The sequence below is a fragment of the Abramis brama genome, assembly GCF_963993115.1.
Source record: "Abramis brama genome assembly, chromosome: 19".
Taxonomy (NCBI): Eukaryota; Metazoa; Chordata; class Actinopteri; order Cypriniformes; family Leuciscidae; genus Abramis; species Abramis brama.
In genome coordinates this window covers 1,282,814-1,296,739 of record NC_139981.1, presented here as the reverse complement: position 1 = coordinate 1,296,739, position 13,926 = coordinate 1,282,814, and the positions used below count along the sequence as shown (strand labels likewise).

Genomic DNA, 13,926 nt, shown 5'->3' with positions numbered 1-13,926 from the left:
GCCATAATGCAAATGAAACACCCAGAATAAGAGGACTCTGGGTTCTGCTTATCATTTTATAACAAAATTACACAGTAGTCATTTACCCAGAATCCTTATCATCCATAAGAGAACACAAAGAGAAACAATCCATCAGTTTTACTGCTCTAATTATACAACAGTCCATAAGAGATCCTCTCAAACACACACGAGCGCACAGACGCTGAGGCCGAGAGCTTCAGTCATGACTGTTATTCATCCGCTGGTCTTTGCCACGTGCCGGGTAATTTGAGTCACTATAATAAAATGTCATTACTCCAAACTGTTTTTCTGGTCTGTACAGATTATAGTCTCACTCACAAGCAAGATATTGCACTATTGGCATCGAGTCTGATGCATAATGTGGTTTATTCATCAACAAAGTGGAAGCTCATTTAAATTCTGTTTAAAACACTCGAGAAATTAGCGGAAACTGTGTGTGGAGACAAATACTGAACGTTAGTGTTTAAACATGAATCCCCACGCAAACACCATGTTCATGTTTCACCCTAAAAACCCTATAATAATAATAATAATAATAATAATAATAATAATAATAATGATGATGTCTTATTTATGCATTATTTAAAAAAAATATGTTAAAAAAATATAAAAATGTATATGTAAATAAAAAAAATACTTAAAAATACAGATAAAATAAAATATGATAATAATGACACTTTACATTATTTTTTAAACTATGTAAAATAATCTTAAAAATGTAAATAAAAATAATATAAAATTAAATAAAAATACTGATAAATGGAATAAAATAAAATGCACATAAATAAATGCATTATTTATGCAGTGCAATCAAATATTTAATAGTAAATCTCATCTGGTTGATCGTTTATATCGTCGCCAAATGGAAATTATATTATCGCCCAGCTGTAATCTTCTCAGTGTGGACTATAAGACATTAAGGTATTATAAACATTAACATTGTGAATTTCTATAAAGCTTCTTGTCTGTGCATTGTTAAAAACTCTGCACAAATAAAACTGACTTGAAGTCATTGCAAACTCAAGCTGAAGCACATACTGTAACAGCATACTGTATATGCTGTTTAATACTGGCACATTAAACAGACCCTAGAACCGGTTTTGACCGAACCGCTTATTTTTTTAAATTTAACAAAATAGGGTCAAAAGGTCAGCTGCTCAGAGGTCAATAGGTCAAATCCACTGTGGTTCACATTGAGCAAAAACACATTTCACATCCCATCAGAGGAGCGAGAGGGCTCTATTGATAGAGGAAAACCACAAAAGTGATATATGGTGACGTGTGCCTAAACTGACTCCCTTACTGTCATTGATTCAGTCCATTTCAATCATTTAAAGAGATAACGTGCAGTCACTAAGTCATTATTGCTAAATTAACCCCTGAGAGGGTGTAGGGGTCTTACTTCACCCTGAACAAATTTATGATAATCATCAACTGATTGTACTGTACATTTTCCCTCATATTAAATGCCTGCTTAACTACAAATTAAAATAAATATAAACAAAGGACTCTTTGGTCAAACTACCAATTGCTTACTCAAAAGTGACCATAAATGTTACACTGACACACTAGAAAGTATCTGTAAATAAAGTAAAAGTAGTCAATGATTTACTAAAAGTGACCCCTATTGACCCCTACTGCTAAATAAAATAAAATAAAATCATAATGAAATAAAGGACTTTTTAGGTTGTCAAACTACTAATGATTTGCTCAAATTGACCCTAAACATTAAACTGACGTGACAAAAATATTTTCGTATCTGAAAATATAAATAAAATAAAACCTAAAGTAAAATAAATAAAAAGAGTTACTTAAGAGTTATATAAAATAAAATTAAAATAAAAGAACAAAAAACAGAAATAAATACAAGGACTCTTTAGGTAGTAAATGACACTCAAAGACACCTATCTTGCACCCAGAACAATTGACTTTGTACAGCGACGCATGTTTCATTCCTATTTTGCACCCGACGCACAGCGGACTTTTCCCTCCACAGACGCACGTCGGTAAATTAGGGAATGAACTTGCGCTCCCGGGGGCGGTTCAGCGCAAAGAGGAGGCGTGTTCCGGCGCAAACGTTCCCTGGTGCTATTTTGCAGTTTCAGAAAACAATTCCTCCACAGACCAGGAGAAACCTCGTCTAAAGTCAGTGGCGCGTTACGCATGTTATTCAGATGCTATTTTAAGGGCGCATGCTTGGCCATAATCAATGTAGCGTGTGCACAACGCGCATACACTTTGCTTCTCTCATCTACACACAGACACACATTTTTGCAAATCATACATTATTACATGAAAAATATTAACACACGAGGGAAATCATTGTTGTGTCCATGAAGATGTGAAAAAATAGGCATAAATCTAGCTTACACATTTACCCAGATTATCATACGCCTGTTTAACCGAAGCTGATCTGGGTGTGTTTCTCCATCCCCAATGTCACTTCTCTGTGTTTTACGGCCCTGACGAGAACGTCGGTCTCCTCGGCTGTGAACCGCTGCCGGCGTGCGTCTGGCAAATCCGCCGTTATAATAGCAATCCGCCATGGAACAAGCGCGCCTGCTCTTAAAGGGAATGTGAGATGACGCTCTGATTGGTTTATTTCACGTTACGCCCAAACCACACCTATGAGTAATGAAGCGACTTCAGACCAACACATTTTAGATTTGCGTCGGGCGCAAGAGTCATTTACACAGACCCGCCCACAAAGTTACTGGCGTTTCGCGTTTGATACTTAAAAGTTAAACTGATACACCAGAAAGAATCTGAAAAAAAAAAAATAAAAAAAAAATAATAAAAGTCATCTTTAGGTAGTCAAACTACTCAAACTACTCAAATTGACCACAAACACTATGATGTGTCAGAAAGTATCAAAGGGAAGAAATAAATAAATAGAAATAAGAAAAAGAAAAGAATTAGAGAAATAAAGGACTCCTTAGGTAGTTAATAACAATCAAAGTGACTCTAAACATTAAACTGACACACCAGAATATATCTGAACATTGAAACCATCACAAATATCACAAAAATCTGAAAAATCCACAACAAATACCTCAAAATCATCAGAGCCGTTTGCGTCAGTACAGAAATAAACTCCTTCATTCTGTCTCTTTCTATCAAGTATACATTAAACCGACGAGTACGTTCATTTGTGAGATTCCCAGCATCGCTCATTTGAATGACAAAAGGCTGAAGGAATGTAATTTGTAGGAGAAGACATCCGTATCCAGGTTTAGTCCGGAGAGAGGCGCTCGAACACGATCGATCTGCTGACGACAGCGACGGCTGGCGGGAAACAAGTGATGGATCAAACCAATGCGAGGCACTTTAGTTTCAGAGCAAAAATAATCAGCATTTAAACACAATTTATTAGCAAACGGCTGTCCACAGTGAAATACAAGCGATTAAACCAATAAACCCAGAGCTGGACAGAACCAAGCTTTCACAACCATGATAATAAAGCATGAAGTGAAGAATTTAAGGATAAAAACACCTTTTTTAGATGCCATGTGCTCAACATTTCCCATGAAAATACCATTTCAGTCTTCTACTTCATGTCATGCTTAACAGATGATGTACCGTTTCTTTGTTAAAGTCCCTCTCAAAAATCCCCCCCCCCCCCACAGTGCATTAGATATTAAACTATGACTAACCGTATAAAGAATTAAAGCGAGTTGTCTCGAAACATTTGTGCTGAGAAATTAACTTCTTTGATCTTTTGAGATCAAACAGAACTATGAAACACTGTAATATTCAGAACTCAAAACTACGCGAAGAAAACGCATGTTGCTCATGTCAGAAGATGGGATGTGACTGGAGAAGGTCAACAGGGCGTTAGTGGCCTTCGAGAGAGAGAGAACCTCACTGAATAAAGTGTTTCCGTCGGCCATTGGTCGTAATTGAGTAACAGAGTAAATTGTTGTAATTTCTGAATCAGCCTCTATGAAATATGCAGCAACAAATACAACTCTGAAAGAGACTCAGCTACTGTTTAACATTCACTATTATTGTTTCTACGAAAAAACATTGTTCCAAAAGAAAAATGTAAATATTAGTATTGCAATTTTATAATAAAATAAAATATTTTTATTCCTCGATCTTTAATTTTTTTAATAATAATCACAATTAAATCATGATTATTATTTTATAGTCATTTTGAATTGGCCAAAAACAGTGGGAATGTGGCCAATGAACACTCGAATAGACAGAATTACTTTTTTTTAAAACAACACATTTTTAAATACCTGAAATGATCTCAAATGATAAAAAAAAAAAAAAAAATCTGATTAAAAAAAAAAAAAAAAAATTTTTTTTTTTTAATTTAGTTGATTTCTCAACAAAAATGTTGCAAAACAAATTGCTTTACCACGTTTAATACTACGGTTAGTAGTTTAATACCTAATGCACTGAAAAAAACACTTGGTGTAGAAACCATTTCCACAACAGCAAGTAACATTTAATGAAACATGACATTTTGAGGAAGAAACACTAAAACAGTATTTTCATGTAAAACAAACTCCAATAATCTGTGTTTCATTTACGTCTTCAAGGAATATTTTTTTCCAGTGATGCTTTTCCTAAATTGTTGGATTTTGCCATAAAAAAGTCAATAATTCTATTTCATTATTATAAGTTTTAATTTACTATGCAAATGAACTCCCCAACAAAATGATGCATTCTTTCCCAGAGCTTTCAAGTCATCCGGCGATTATACCTGTATGTTTTAATATCTCAGCATATACACTGAATAAGGTCAGCTTTTTCCAATATCGTGCAGCTCAAGTACTTTAGTCCTTGTCAATGTGGCACAGCGAGATAACGTCCCGAGGGAAGTGTCCTGTCCTGTCCCGATCTCCTGAAACGCATGATAATGGTGCAGTAATGCAGTGCTGCGCTAATGTAATGCATATATCATCAACTAAACACACTTCTGTGAGTCTGTGTTCATCGAGTCTAAAACATCACATCACACTTTCTCTCCGCACACACACAGCAGAGAAAACCACTCGTGACTCAGAAGAATATAGATCTCAGAGTTTCAACAGACTAAAAAAAGCTGTTTAACAAAAGTCCTGATGATACACACCATCCAGTCCCGTCTGTGGGCGAACAAACCAAAGCGAACGGAGAAACACAGACCAAAATAAAGGTTCGGAGATGTATAAAAATAGTTCATGACTCAAACCGCATTTCTATCTTCTCAGGTCCTCATATACATTTCATAATCTTCAAAATCAACAAATAACAGATTAATAATGAATAATGAATTATACAACTTCTATACAGGTGAAACTCAAAAAATTTTAATATCATGCAAAAGTTCATTTATTTCAGTAATTCAGCTTAAAAGGTTAAACTAATATATTATATAGACTCGTTACATGCAAAGTGAGATATTTTTTGTTATAATTTTGATGATTATGGTTAAAACCCCAAATTCAAAATTTTCATAAGCTGTAAGCCATAATCATCAAAATTATAACAAATAAAGGCTTGAAATATCTCACTTTCCATGTAAAGAGTCGATATAATATATTAGTTTCACCTTTTGAGTTGAATTACTGAAATAAATGAACTTTTGCACGATATTCTAATTTTTCGAGTTTCACCTGTAATTATATCAGCATACATTCACTTAAAGCAATATATACTATAGCAAATCTCAACAGCCTGATTATAATATTGTCGAAAAATGTAACAGTATATATTTACAGTATATATAAAGTTGGATATAACTTAATTTTACCTGCATATATTGAAAACTATAATAATGTAAACTATATTATCTGTATAAATAATGCCAGATATATAACTTATATTCAGCTTTACATACAGTATATTCACGTAAAGCTATTTCTAACCAATCTCAACTGCTTGATTGTTTGAATCATGGCAAAATGTAACTATATCATCTGATAAATGCAACTAAGGCATGAAGATAATAAGATATAGACATGAACATGTTTTTCTGTAAAGCTGCTTTGAAACAGCGTGATGTGAAAAGCACTATATAAATAAACCAAACGATCATAAACATTTTTTTGAGTAGATAAGGAAATATTCTTGCACAGTTTTCTTCAATAAACTGGTTTCATTGTTACATAGCTCAATATTTCAGCAGGTTTTGTGTTAAAGACTGCATAAAGACATTTACTTCAGCTAGATGTTGATGCATCATTGGCTTGTAGAAATACGCCGTGATTCTGTCATGCATTACACAATGAATAGGACTGTGAATCAATATGCGTTTGCTTGGAGCAGGTGTCTAACCGGCGGAGTGATGTCAAGGTGAAAGACACCGCTGAATGTGCATTAAACAACCTTCAAGTCCTCAGCAGAATCAATCCAGACCTGTTCTCCTCGATTACATCTCCTCAAAGCAGACACACACAAAATGGCTGCATCGCAAAGAGTTTATTATGACCTCTATCAATTATTTCCACATGTCAGAGCTGTGTGTGCATCAGCATTATACAGCAACCATTCTGATAAAGACATCCACACACTCCAGGGATACTGAAATACCCACATCCCAGAACAATATGGGATTTCTTGCTATTCTCTTCCTTAACTTCTTGATTTAGTCAATTGATCAGCTCTGCATATTTAATAATCAGATTATTACTCCTTTAGTGTGGAATATTGGTGCTTATGATCAAATAATCTGAATATGACCAAATATTGCATCTTTTGTCTCAATATATACAGGTGATAATGGAAAATCAGCTGTTTGCTATAGGTGTAAACATTCCCATATTTCATTTTAACCAGTTTTATGAAAATAACACAAAAAGGTACAAGACTACTATTACATTTCGCTCCGTTTTGTGGAGAATACAACAAAACTACTGATGATCTACACTGTAAAATATGATTGTGATTTTAACGGTCAAAGACTGTAAAAATGCTACAGTGAAAAACTGTTAATTGGTTAACAGAAAGTTTCCTTACTACACTCACCTAAAGGATTATTAGGAACACCTGTTCAATTTCTCATTAATGCAATTATCTAATCAACCAATCACATGACAGTTGCTTCAATGCATTTAGGGGTGTGGTCCTGGTCAAGACAATCTCCTGAACTCCAAACTGAATGTCAGAATGGGAAAGAAAGGTGATTTAAGCAATTTTGAGCGTGGCATGGTTGTTGGTGCCAGACGGGCCGGTCTGAGTATTTCACAATCTGCTCAGTTACTGGGATTTTCACGCACAACCATTTCTAGGGTTTACAAAGAATGGTGTGAAAAGGGAAAAACATTCAGTATGCGGCAGTCCTGTGGGCGAAAATGCCTTGTTGATGCTAGAGGTCAGAGGAGAATGGGCCGACTGATTCAAGCTGATAGAAGAGCAACTTTGACTGAAATAACCACTCGTTACAACCGAGGTATGCAGCAAAGCATTTGTGAAGCCACAACACGCACAACCTTGAGGCGGATGGGCTACAACAGCAGAAGACCCCACCGGGTACCGCTCATCTCCACTACAAATAGGAAAAAGAGGCTACAATTTGCACGAGCTCACCAAAATTGGACAGTTGAAGACTGGAAAAATGTTGCCTGGTCTGATGAGTCTCGATTTCTGTTGAGACATTCAGATGGTAGAGTCAGAATTTGGCGTAAACAGAATGAGAACATGGATCCATCATGCCTTGTTACCACTGTGCAGGCTGGTGGTGGTGGTGGTGTAATGGTGTGGGGATGTTTTCTTGGCACACTTTAGGCCCCTTAGTGCCAATTGGGCATCATTTAAATGCCACGGCCTACCTGAGCATTGTTTCTGACCATGTCCATCCCTTTATGACCACCATGTACCCATCCTCTGATGGCTACTTCCAGCAGGATAATGCACCATGTCACAAAGCTCGAATCATTTCAAATTGGTTTCTTGAACATGACAATGAGTTCACTGTACTAAAATGGCCCCCACAGTCACCAGATCTCAACCCAATAGAGCATCTTTGGGATGTGGTGGAACGGGAGCTTCGTGCCCTGGATGTGCATCCCACAAATCTCCATCAACTGCAAGATGCTATCCTATCAATATGGGCCAACATTTCTAAAGAATGCTTTCAGCACCTTGTTGAATCAATGCCACGTAGAATTAAGGCAGTTCTGAAGGCGAAAGGGGGTCAAACACAGTATTAGTGTGGTGTTCTTAATAATCCTTTAGGTGAGTGTATATACGGTAAATAACTGTGATTGCTCTAATGGTTCATTTAATGTAGTTTTACTGTAAAATACCATTACCATTCTTGGAAGTGAAAAAGAACAACTCATTGTATAATTTACAATGAAAAAACGTAAATTGACATTCCCACAATTCCCTGCATGACACTTCACATTTGATGTATTTTTGTTGAAATAACTATGTTTCGTCATAGTTTTCTTAGTTTTTTTCTAATCAGTTATGTACATAGGGTTTTATGTTACATTTAATGTTGTTAAATTAATGTTTATTGCATTTTTAAAATTTCACATGTGTTACCATGATGGTGTTTAGTGTCAGTGTATAACTGTGGTACAAAACAGATATTAATACTTCAATAGGTCAGTAAATTAACATTATATCAGATAATTAAATACGGTTTATTACTGTAAATTTAAGTAAAGTCTGTAAAATCTAAAATGTTGCTACCGTATTTTTTACGGTAATTTTTTTGGCAACCACAGCTGCCGATATTTTACCGTAAATTTAACAGATTTTTTTTTTACAGTGTACGGTAAAAATACATCTGAGATTAAAGCAACAGGTTCAGAAACACAATTACAATACGAAACAGACAATTTTCCAGAATACTTTTGAGAAAGAAAGAAAGAAAGAAAGAAAGAAAGAAAGAAAGAAAGAAAGAAAGAAAGAAAGTCTAATTTTCTCTGATCAGAAACAAGCATGGCTGCAAGTCACTGTAATAGATATGGGAACAACAAATAAAACACTGTAAATCACAATGCCAATAAAAACATGATATGATTCACATTTGAATATATACAATATATATATATTCAGATATTGAATACATCAAGGCAATGGCTTTCTGAACTTGCTGCTTTAATCTCAGATGTATTTTTACTGTAGATCATCAGTAGTTTTGTCCTATTCTCCACAAAACATGCCAAAATGTAATTGTATTATTGTGCCTTTTTGTGTTATTTTCATAAAATTGATTCAAACCAAATCTGGTAATTCCTGCATTGTTCAAACTTAATGTTTATACCTAGAGCAAATTGTGTATTTTCAGAAACTTTTTGAAAAAAACTTCTTTTCAGTTTATTTTCTTTTCAGTTTATTGAGATAAAAGAGTAATATTTGGTCATATTCAAATTATTTGATCATATTATCAGAGCACCAATATTCTATCAGTGCAATGTGACCGGTTTTGATTTAGATCAACTGTACAAAAATAGGCACAAAAATCTTTAGCATTTAACAAGATTAAATCACTCCAGCATGAGAGGATTGACTGTGCTCATGGAGAACTGGCACTGGAACACCAGTGATCTCCACCAGAACTAGAGCTGATGAAACTGAGCAACAGGTCCAGAAACCCATTTCCAGCAGAAACACCGCAAATCACCAGCATCCTCGCGCTCATGAAGAGGCTGGGATATAAATGTGTGTCGCAAACGGTTTGAAAGCCTCTTTTTCTCAGACACTGCGGACTGCGGGTGTGGTGACTGCATCAGCTCTCTCTCTCTCTCTCTCTCTCTCTCTCTCTCACACACACACACGCTTTCTTTCACAAGCTCACATGCACAGCACAGCACAACAATAAACAGCATCTGAATGGCAATGCAACAATATCACCTTCTTTAACGCGTGAAGTTTAAAGAGAACAGCTGCACTTTCACTTCGGTCTCCACGCACACAAACACCCAATATATCGTGTCTCATCTTCACGCACGAGTCAATTAAATCCGGATTAAAGTCGTCTAATGCAAAACATCGACTTTGATTTTCCACGCACACACACACACCTCTCGCGCATCATCAGCATCACTCGCTGTTTCCCTGAGCATCGCACTTAACACAATACAATCCAATACAATTCGATCGAGCGTTCACAACAGAAGCATTCATGTCATATTGCGAATGATAAATCGTTCTGACCTCCCAGTCGATGGAGTCCCAATCTTCGGTGAACATTCGGCGTCTTTGAGCTCGCGCCACTACGGACGATCCGATGCCATTGCGCTGGAAAAATCCTCGTTAAATCACTTCCACGCGGTGATATTCCCAACATGAGTCCCAGCGCAGATCGACAGAGTCATGAAGAAGCCGCGCGTAAAAGCGACGCGTCGCGCTGCCATGAAGAATGAAGGGGGCGAACAAACAAGTGCCCTCACACACACTCACTAATCACTCATTTACTCAAACCACACACTGCTCACTTATTACAGGCTCGGCTCTAGTCAGGTTTAAACCTAAAACCTTCCAGTCACCACTAAGCTAATGATGCATTTCACACGAGCAGGAAATCCAGCGATGTGCCTTTAAGGAAAACTTGTTGTATAAGGGCTTTCTGCGCTCCTTCCCTATAGTCGAATAAATCCTCGCGGGTTTCTATTGGTATTTCTAGCATAATTGGAAGCAATCCAAATGGGATACATCCCGAATCCTTTAAGAATCAAATAAAACCCGACTGGATAGACTGAAACACATTTTTTGTTTTTTTTCATGATTGATTTGAGTTTATCCAGAAGGATCTTGTTTGATTTTTTACTCTGTTCCACATTCAGTGCAGCATAAAAGCAGGAATAAAGCATGCACTTGAGGCGGCTCTGATGCTGCTTTACTTCTGTGTCAAATGATGACGCACCAGAGCTGCCTTTACTTTTTTTTATATTTTATACTTTCATAGTTGCATGTTTTAAATTCATATTTTAACATTTAAAAACGTAGATGACATTATTCGTGCACTTTTAATGCATTTATGGTATACTGTGTAGAATTAAACATTAAAAAAAATTGTACACACAGTATAGGCCTATATGACGCTTCTTTGCTATATAACAATCCAGCACACATTTCTTTAAGACTATTTGACTAAAGTGTTATTTTGAATGTGCATTATATGCATTTCCATAAAGCTGCTTTGAAGCTACATGCATTGATTTAAATTGAAGCATTGTTTGCACCTCATGTCCTTCGCAGTGTAAGGGTCACGTGCACCTGTATCTATACCTCACCTCACACCATTTGCCCTTGCAAAAAATGATATTTCCACTTGTGTTTGGATGTTCGCCGTGTTTCATTGGCTCTGCACCCACACACTATAGCACTCCTCCACTGACTCCCGTGAGCACGAGACTCTCTTTACCGTGAGCACGAGACTCTTACCATGAGCACGGCGAGGTTGTTGTGGTGCGCGCAGTGGATGGTGGTCGTGTTGTGCGCGGAGCCGGTTATCTGACAGCCTTCCGCGCGCCAGCCACCGTGTCCATCAAGCAGGTCAAAATCCCAGTATGCTGCGGTGGGGTCTACACCCAACGAGAAGTGCCGGAGAGCGACGGTAACCGGCTGCACGGGGCTCCCGGGGCTACACCCATCTAGGAGAGCAACACATTGCGTCAAGTCTCAAGTCCTCAAGTGCTCCAGAGATGCATCCACAAACCATATGAAAGCTGGCAATCACACACACATGCACGTTTGAGACGTTGTATTCCACTCTGGAATGAACGTGCATTATTGTCTAATTGCTGCAATACAAATTAGATTAATTGCGCAGACAAATAACCTTATTCGAACTCGTGTAATAATGCACCGCAACTGTTGCAACATCGTGCAAGCACGCGCATGTTTTCTCATAATTGCATGTGACGTTAACGTCTAAATATTACTAAATACTCCAGTGCAATGCCGTTTTTCATTTAAAACAACTAATGCATGCATATGTGTGGATATGCTGGGTTAAAAAAACGAATGCATGAAAAAAATGCAGCATTACCTAATTTGGTGAACGCAACTGGTGTCGAAACGCTTCTGCGCTTCCCATCGTCCGCGAGATTTGACGAATTCCCCGTGCATGGGAAGAGTTTTCCATTGCGGAAGACGATCAGCTGCAGCTTACAGGTGGAGTTCTCCTCAGACTGAGGGAAAGCCAGCGGGAAATGAATGGAAGCGATGGCCACCGTGTTCTGAAACGGGGAAATGGATATGAAACATGTGCAGGAGACGCGCGGATCTGACAGGCTGGAGCGAAGAGGAAACAGGGTTTATCCTCCTTCTTTCTCTCTGCTTTCCTGTGGTCTGCCGCAGAGGGGAATGATTCTGACCAACATCAGCAGCAGCAGACAGCTTAAAGCAGCAGGCTGATAAAACATCATCATCATCATCATCCTCATCCTCTTTATCTGTTAGAATAGCAGGACATGTGTCAGTCTAATGCAGACGCTAAAGGGGGAAAGCATGTCATTTGGGCCTTAAAACACATTTAAGATTAAGGCGATAAGCAGATGTTGATGCAGATTGTGTGTTTTTGCTAAGATGTTTCCAAAAACACTTTTAAAATAATTTAGCTGGGGTTCCACTTTATTTTTCCCAACACTGAACCAGAGAAAAATCATTTACATACTCAACTTTGCTTTATAGAGGAATTCAAGTGTTTAAAGTAAAACATGTGCAATTAAAGCAATAACACGTGGACAGTAACACTTGTAGTAAATAACATTAGAATTGGTTAAAAAGAAAATTATTATAATTAATATTAGTATAAAAATAATAAAATAACTTTTATATACACATACTGTGTTCTGGGAATGGTATTTTATGGTTGCAAAATATTATTAATAATAACCATTATGGAATGTTCTGTTAAGATATTTTTAGGTTATTTAAAAATAACCTCCCTGCAGTATTCTCTAAACATTATTTTATGGTTGCAAAAAAAAAAAAACACTAAGAAGAATGTTCCTAGAACGTTATTATTTGGTTCTCAAAAACAACAAACAGGAACCAAATACTATTTGAGGAACGCTCTGTGTTTGCTGGGTATACACATATAGATTAAATAACACACACACACACACACACACACACACACACTCAATCACACAGACAGACTCACACACACTTGCGCACACACACACACACACACACACACACACTAACACACACACTCACACAGTCTCAAACACACACACAGTCTCAAACACTCACTCACACATAGATACACACACAGACTCTCTCACACACACTCACACATACATATATATGTGTGTGTGAGAGAGAGAGAGTATGTGTGTGTGTGTATGTCTATGTCTATGTGAGTGAGTGAGTGTTTGAGACTGTGTGTGAGAGAGAGTGTGTGTGTGTGAGAGAGAGAGAGAGTGTGTGCGCGTGTGTGTTTGAGACTGTGTGTGAGAGAGAGTGTGTGTGTGAGAGAGAGAGAGAGAGAGAGAGAGAGAGAGTGTGCGTGTGTGTTTGAGACTGTGTGAATGTGTGAGTGTGTGTGTGTGTGTGTGTGCGCAAGTGTGTGTGTGTGTTTGAGACTGTGTGTGTGTGTGTGTGAGTGTGTGTTTGAGACTGTGTGAGTGTTAGTGTGTGTGTGTGTGTGTGTGTGTGTGTGTATGTATGTTATTTAATCTTAAATGTATGTGTATACCCAGCAAACACAGAACGTTCCCCAAATGAGCGTTAAACTCCCGCCGTCAGATCACATGACCGATGGAGATAATTGAGCCTGTGCAGAACTAAAGGTCTCGTTCTCCTCGTCTCCAGTGTTCCTCTAAACCGGAGCGCAGCGGATCCGACATGAGCTCAGAAAGCCTCCAGTCAGCATTCGTCTGGCGAGGAGTTCATTCACAAATCCAGGCGCCTCTTCAGGGATCACATGATTTCCATACATGACTCACACCTCCAGCCTTTACCCAGAGTGCACTGCAGCGTCCATATTACATTCCAGCAGCTCTT

At 37.6% G+C, this 13,926-nt stretch overlaps 1 protein-coding gene across 1 annotated transcript in view; it reads right to left on the bottom strand.

Moving 5' to 3' along the window:
• Nucleotides 1-13,926, bottom strand: part of LOC311070222 (adhesion G protein-coupled receptor A3-like) — a 117,769-nt gene that overhangs the window by 35,660 nt on the left and 68,183 nt on the right. Inside the window, exons 9-10 of the mRNA XM_084093969.1 lie at nt 11,963-12,152; nt 11,356-11,564 (exon numbers count right to left, since the gene is read on the bottom strand). Of these exons, the coding sequence (XP_083950095.1) occupies nt 11,356-11,564; nt 11,963-12,152 (399 nt within the window). The remainder of the gene's footprint in view (nt 1-11,355; nt 11,565-11,962; nt 12,153-13,926) is intronic.